At 34.8% G+C, this 8117-nt stretch overlaps 1 protein-coding gene across 1 annotated transcript; it reads right to left on the bottom strand.

Annotated features, from left to right (window-relative positions):
- Positions 1 to 3366: 3366 nt before the first annotated feature.
- On the bottom strand, positions 3367 to 7827 carry LOC145641540 (uncharacterized). Its single transcript, XM_081692375.1, has 3 exons — positions 6898 to 7827; positions 4871 to 5117; positions 3367 to 4061 (listed from the first exon to the last, which is right to left on the bottom strand). Exons 1-3 carry the CDS (start codon positions 7213 to 7215, stop codon positions 3670 to 3672), a joined length of 957 nt encoding a protein of 318 aa, XP_081548501.1. The 5' UTR covers positions 7216 to 7827; the 3' UTR covers positions 3367 to 3669.
- Between the last annotated feature and the right edge of the window lie 290 nt (positions 7828 to 8117).

Below are 8117 nucleotides of genomic sequence, written 5' to 3'. Positions count from 1 at the left end.
AAATTTCATAACATTGACTGGCACACACAAGTATAGCGTGACTATTAATGACCTTTTTTCCCATTATTTTTCACATTTATTATTCACTCACTTCATTTCTCTTCTCCGTGTTCTCTAATTGCTCCTCATTTGTGAAGCGCAAAGGAAAAATTAGTTCAAACCTCATCAATAAGCACCAAAAATCAAAATTGTTTACTTTGAACTTCAATTACAGTATCGCAAATCAAGGTAATTCTAAAACTCTCTCTTCATCTCTTCACAATATTCCTGTACGGAAATTAAGAAAAATAGGGTTTAATTATTGAAGCATGTTTAATTGGTGAAGTAGCCGTCAAATTGGTCAAATTTCTATCAACCAACATGTTCATGACAAGGTACAAATCTTAAGTTTAAGTGTGGATTTCTAATTGTGAATAGGAGAAATTTAATGTGCTTAATTTAATTAGCCTTCAAATTAATCATCAATGGTCAATTTGGGTGAGTATCGAATAACATCGGCGCAGGGATATAGAAAGAAAAAAAAAAAAAAAAGGAGAAATGGGGTAAAGAAACAAAAAAGTCATGTAAAGGGGCAAAAGGAGGGTACGTAATTGAGTTACATCATACTCACGTGACAATCAACGTCGTCGAGGAATTCGATCAACTATCAGAATCCGACTAAAGGTATGTTTTTACATCAAAATTTGCTTTATAAGGTATTTATATTCATTTGTTTATTAGATAATTTCTCACAAAAGTAATATATGAAGTATTATGTAATTTTCACGTATTTTCCAAAGAACAAATTAATTATTTATATCAATTAGAGTTGTTTTTGTATGACCATGGTGTCCTCTCAATTTCTCATGTACTCCGTAGCATATTACAAGAAAAATAAATTATTGATAATTGGAATGAGCTATTTACATAGCAATTAACTGAGAGTGAGGGATAGCTCGAGTGGTTAGAGCTTCTCTCCCGGTTCCAGGGGATCTTAGGATCGATTCTCACCTCTCCCTTGTGGCTCTCTAAACACCAAAAACATAGCAATTAACTGGTAGACATAAGACATGAGAGAAAAGGTAGTAAAAAGAATAAAATAAATATGTGAAAAATAAATCACTCTTACTGCCATATTCTCTAAACAATTAAATTAAACGAATAACTACAAATCTACTTTAATCATTCTTTTCTTTACCAATTGTATATTTATTGTTTTTTATTTTGTTTTCTTAGTTCTTATATCATGTTATCTTAACCCAAATTCTCCCAAATTTGAATTGTTTTTACTTAATAAATTTTTTTTTTACTGCTTCGCTAATAGATTTTAACTTTAATGTTTACTTATTTTTACTATTTATCATAAAAACTTAACTTATTATCTATGAGTTAAATTTTATTTTATTAAACATAAATTGTATATGATAAATATGAGTAATTCCAACTATAAAATTCGAAGGAGTTTAAAGTTTGAATATGAGAATTGTTATCTAGAGCTTAGATCAATTATAGAACAATCAAATCATTAATGTCCTCTATAATTTTCTCTTTGTATATAACACCATTGATTACGGATTACTCATCAAACATGGAAGGTAGAATATGCACCTTCTATGAAGCTAGAAAAATCTATCACAACCCTGCCAAATTGCTCTTATATAAACTACTTTCTTTGTTTCTTTTTAATTACTTCACTTTCCTAAAACGAAAGTTTCAAATCAATTGCACACTTTATACTTACGAAATCTCTTTTCTCAAAAAACAAAATAATAACAATAATAATAAATAAACCTCTATATCTCTTTCTTACCACATGAGTCCATTTTTTTGTTCTCTCTATCTCTCTCATCTCCAACAATCAACAAAGATCTCACATTATCCAAAGTGATACAACTCAAAAATTAGAGAAAGTAGTAATGTTTGAATAAACAACAATTGTTCCTAGATATAAAGTGGTCCATACATATACAAAAAAATGGAAAAGAAAAATCCAACTTTTATACGTTTTTTCTCCTAAAAATCCAACCTTCATTTTATTCCTCAAAAATCTAACCTATATACCCCCACCTTTTCCAATAAATCTATTTGACCTTTAACCTGTTAAACAGGTTTAAAAAGGTTTTTTTTTTTTTTTTTTTTTTATTCTCCTAATATCCTTTGTCACTCCACTTTCTCTCTCCCCTCTATCCTCAAAAACAAAAACAACTCAACAACCCACCAATTCCTCTACCACAACAACCAGTACACCACCAATACCACCAGTACACCACTAGAACATTGTACCACCAACCACCATGACACGAAATCCCGCCATAACCACCCCAAACAACTCGCACCAACACCACAACTCGTAACCCAGTCACCACCACCAAAATTTGAAACCCGAACCCAGCCAATTCACAACCACAACCAACCTTAACCACCTCGCAGCCACCACAAAACCACCCCTTACACACCCTCTCACCACCACAAATGCTAATCAGTTTTTAGGTTTTCAATTTCGAGGAGGATTGTCGGCTGTAACTAGGGGAACAAGAGTCGGCAAAGACTTTAACAAGGGAAGAGAATCAATCGGCGATGGGTTGTCAGAGAAGAGAGAAGAAAGAGAAGTAATGTTTGGGCTCAGCGTGGCTAGTCGGAGTTGTTTTAGTCAGACCCGACTTTCAACTTTCTAGGGAGATGGACGTCGCCATCAATTAGAGGACAACTAGGCGCGGACAGGGAAGCCGTGTTGTGCGTCGGCAGCGACGGGAAAAAGGTGGCTGACTAGTGAAGGTGGTGGTGTTTGGCTGGTTTTTGTTTTATTTTATTTTATTTTTTGTTTTTAATGATTAAAAAATTAATTGACCTATTAATAGCTAACACGTGGCATACAACTTGAAAAAGCTAATCATCATCCGGCAATGGATCTATTGGAAACAGTGGGGTATAAAGTTTAATTTTTGAGGAATAAAATAAAAGTTGAATTTTTAAGAGAAAAAAAGGCAAAAGTTGGATTTTTCTTTTCATTTTTCCTATATATACAGTATTATCCTAAAATAACTATGGAAGTGACTGCAATTGTACAAAAATTCCCCTGTTATATATTTGTACCTAGGAAAACTGGGTTCAACAATTCTGCTACAAAACCAAGTTGAATTCATACATACATCAGGGAATCTCTTCAATGGAACAGACAGACAGATATAATTTTACAATCACATCACATAATGCAAAAGCTAGAACATTCCACTTGATATAGCGGATTGTTTGGAGCCACACAAAGAGCTTCAACTTTTCATTTTCTCATAATCACTAATACTGGTTATGTACTAAAGGATGCAAACAAACAAAGAAAAATTACACATCAGAACAGGACTATAAAGGTCAAACATCAAATCACAAGCATTCGCAAAAATGGCTTCCAATGTACATTACCCGCATCTGCTCCACCAAGTTTAAGTAACATTTAGCAAAAGGTTATCATAAAAAACTGGTTCCAAAATGGTATCGCATTATAACTAAGCAATTTAGTAAAGACCTCAGAAGCCAAAAATGGACAAATTTTCCTGACTACATAAACAAGGCTGTCCAGAGCAAAAGAAATTCTATCCAAAAGCAGAGCAGATCCCCCAAGAGTTTATTTGTGCACCAGCAATGAACGACCAAACGGGAATACCTTGACCTGTATACAAAAAGAACATCTAAGGTTTACCGCACAGGCTGCTGGTTGTAATGGTTCTTCTCCTTCTTCTTTGCAGCAGCAAGCCTTGCACTCCTTGCAGCAGCTTCCGATGCAGCAGCTTTCACCGGAGTCATCTCTTTACTTGATTTCTTCTTCTTTAAAGCAGCCACTCTCTTCAGGCGTTCTTTAACATCAAGCGAGGATGCGTCCTCCTCTGGCTGTTCTGTTCCAGCCGTATCATTTGGCTGAGCAGCGGCCTCCGAGCTGTTAGTTTGATCTTGAGCTTCTTTGGAAGCCTTGTCCTTCTTCTTCTTCTTCTTTGCACTCTTAGGCTCTGAAGCACCACTATCCTTCTTCTCCCCATTCTCTGAATCACCTTCTTTCTTAAGCTCCTCTGTTTTCTTCTCTTGTGCAGCATCTGCGGAAATCATATGAATCATATGAAGAAACAACTAGTGGTTTTAAAAGATCTGTGAAACCATCTGCTGCAAAAATCTTACAAAAGAAACAACTACTGGTTTTAAAGATCAGTGAAACCTTTTCCCAACAAGCCCACACATCAAGAAAACAAGAAATACAAACATTGCCAAGTAGGAAATCAAACACTCAAACATACTTCGTCCGTTCCCCTAAGATTGCAACACGGGGGAAGACAGGGGATTTAAGATGAGGAGAGAGATAGAGAGAAATAAAGATAGGGGGACTCAAATGATGAGGAGAGAGATAGAGAGAAAACATGCATATATGGCAATGTTGCAATATTTGTGAAACTTCCTCCTACCTACGGTAATTGATGCAATATTTGTAACACTTTCAAATGGTAATTGTTGCAATATTAAAGGAACGGAGGAAATAAATAATAAATTGAAAAGGTCAACAAATACATGCCAGCAAAAAAAAAAAAAAAAAAAAAAAAAAAAAAAAAAAGAACATCCAAAAAAATTGAGCATGTCACCATTTCTAATCCCCAATCCCAGTTCATGCCTACAGTCTTTAAATTCTAAATAGACAACCCATCCTCTTTGGTTATCAGAAACCAAAAACCAGTACAATATCAAAATGACACACATAGCTAGTAACTGCTCAAGAAGGATTAAGCAACCATATCTACTTGGTTTGCAACCAGCATTTTTTATTTCACCTCTCCTTCCTCTCTTAGGTTCAATAGAAGCCAGTTCATCTGTAAGGATACTAATTAGTAAAGATTGTAAACTGCTGTCCACATACCTTGACCATTGCTGCTTTGAACTCCAAAATCAGCAAGAAGGGCTTCTAGCTCCTCGAGTTCCTTCTTCTTCCTTTCCTTCTTAGATAGCTGTCTCTCAGTTTCTTTAGGCGCAGGAGTTTCAGGAGCTTTCTTGACCACTGGCTCTGAATGTACAGGAGCCTCTGTCTCATGATCATGCTCATGTTCATGCTCTTCCTCAACCTCTTCATCACCTAGGTCAAGCATATCATCTTCACTTTCACTCTCCTGATTTTCAAAGAAGAAGGCATCAGTTATCAACATTGCGGTTAATAAACTTAATGAACAAAGCAAACAGCAACATTACAAACAAAGACCAGCCATTACCGACACTTAAGAAAGCAATAAATCAACCCAAGGATCACAAATTGAATTGTACATATCGCAAGTCTGAAACTTTAGATGAAGCAAAAAATGTAAAGGGGAACAAGTACCCTGTAAAAATGCCAAGTTACATCATCTTCAAATGTTTTTTTCCCTGAATAAATGTGGGACTTCCCTATTGATAAGCTTTTCATAACTTCATTTTTGTCATGCTATCTTTGCTTAAGAACTAAGGGGTCGTTTGGTTGGATAATTTGGAATGGTTTGGAATGTAGTTGGAATGCATTCCATCTATTTTTTTGTTTGGTTGAGTTTTTTTTAGTAATGGAATCTCATATCCAAAGGGTTGTAACTCCTCCCCATACCTATGAAATCCCATACCCACCTCTCCCCCTAAGATTCAAAATCCATTCTATTAATGAAGTAAATAATCCATTCCAACATCAAAACCAAACAACTTTAGACTACTATGGGTTTCAGAATCCATACCTTTCGAGTATGAGATTCCATACCAATCCATTCCAATATAATAAACTAAACACCCCCTAAAGAAGCCCCACGAGAGAGTGATGCAACTAATTCATGGAATCATCATATCATGTGTTGTCGTTATAGCACCATAGATGGAGTAATACTTCTTTTGTCCTTATTTTAGTTATTTATTTGCCCCATATGACTTATCACAATCTTCAAGACACATCTTAAATCATGAATATCTCCAATTTTAAGTAAAAATTGTTGAAACTTGATATTTTTTAAATACACATTAAAACAAATATAACAAGATCCCACATAACTATATTATACTAATAAATTAGCGAGAATTCATGGTCGAAGTTGCTAAAGATTGACCACCAAAAATACAATGGGAAACATAAAGGGAAGGACGAAGTATTAAATTCCCTCGATCTTATGATCCTTCCGAAGAAATCAATACATTTTCGTCAATGAGGCTATCAATGGCACAAATATTTCTAATCAACCTATATGGGATTATCAATAGCACAAATATACCTTAATAAGACTATAAATGAAAAATCGACACAAATACATAGTAATAAACTAGGGAGCAAAATTCCTTCATAGTTATTAGTGAATACTAACAAGTAACAACATAAAGGTATTTATCAACCACTTTCTCTCGAGTAGACAAAAGTACATGCCAAAACTCCTGGAATTTTTTATTGTGGCAATGGTACAGCGTAATGTAAATTATACAGCTCCCACAAAAAACAATTTAAGTCACTTTTTCCTCATAATAACAGTTTTCAGACCATCTGTTACGCCTTTATGCCTTAAAATCAACTAGCAATCCTTATACAAACAATGAACAAAATCGACATTTCAATATCATAACTAATGATTTCTGCTTAATATCATAAGAAAAATTTACACCAGATAATGACAATATATTCCCAAAAAAGTGTTGGCCACCAAATTGATTTGACTAATCACATTCCATACCAAACTAATTCAACCAACAAAATATAATAATACAAACAGAAACTAATGCCACAAATCATTGTCTGCCTAAATGTTATCCACATAATATTAAAACAAAATGCAACAAGTAAATTACCATACAATTCAATAAAAAACAAAATTTTATCAGGCAAGCAACATTTTAATGATTCCAAATATAAAGAATACATCAGTAATTCAACCACAAAGGACAAGACCAAACCTCTGCCGGGGCAGCGGCCTCGTTGCCAGTCTGAGAAGTGGGGCCGCCCCACACGGACGGCAGCGGAGCCGTGGTGGTGTAGTAATCATCGTCATCTTCATCGTCGACATCGGCCCAAGACTTAGCATTCAAAGGGGCAGGTTGCCAGAAAACCTGAGGCTCCTCCTGCTCCTTTGAAGGAGTCTTAGAACTCTTACTGCTGCTACTCTTGCTCTTATCCTTGTTCTTCTTCTTCCTTAGCGTATCGAGCGCGGCGAAAACATTCGAGTTGTTGATGGTAATTGAAGCTTCGTTCTTCCTGTTTCCTCCACCCACCATTTTTCTCTCTCTTCTTCAACGTTTGAGGTCAAATTTTACAGCCAAATAACTTATTTTATAAGCAATTTCAACAAAAGGTTATATCTTTCAACAATTGAAAAATCTGGGGTTTCGAGTAAAGGATCTACAACAAGTTTATTTCTTCCCAAACTATCAAAATCACCGATAAAACAACAATCCCTAAAATTTACGACGACAAACGTCAAACCCAGATATCAAATTTCACAAAACAGATTAAAAATCAAAAGGGATTTTAATAAAAAAACACCTAATTTTCTTTACAAAATAAAAAAATTAAATAAAAAATCACAGGAAAATCGACGAATTCCCTCAAGCCCAAACACTGATTAAAAACATAGGGATAAGACAATCAAAAATTAGGGCTTTAATAATCGATTCTCTCTAATTAGATGCTCGATTATTAAGAAAACGGATTGGATTGATGAGAGAAGAAAGTGATGCGATAGAATCGGGGGCTGAACGAGGTTATATGTTTTTTTAGGGTTTGTGAAAAAGGGGGAAATCGATGGTGAATAGGAGTTATGAGGAGGAGATGAGTGGTGAGAGATTATAAAAAGGGGACAACCCAATCAAGGAGAAGAGAAGAAGATGCAATGTTTTTAATGTGAACTAGGATAACGTATGAGGTAAATAAATAAGATCACTTATTTACTACGGTTGCGGTATAGGATGCGGTTTATGTCTTATTTCAATAGAAAGTAGGATTATAGGAATAGTTTTAGTTCGATTAGGTTTGTCCTAATTTGAATCGATTTGAATTTGGTATATTTTGAATAAACGTCTTGCTCTCACAAAATGTTTACACTAACGAAATAGAATTAGCATTACTAAGTGAGATTTTTTCATCTTATTTTAAAGTGAAACAACTACTTTTAGACTGA

This window comes from Chenopodium album, chromosome 8 (assembly GCF_948465745.1).
Source record: "Chenopodium album chromosome 8, dcCheAlbu1.1, whole genome shotgun sequence".
In the NCBI taxonomy this organism is placed as follows: domain Eukaryota; kingdom Viridiplantae; phylum Streptophyta; class Magnoliopsida; order Caryophyllales; family Amaranthaceae; genus Chenopodium; species Chenopodium album.
This window is presented reverse-complemented; position numbering and strand designations above follow the sequence as displayed.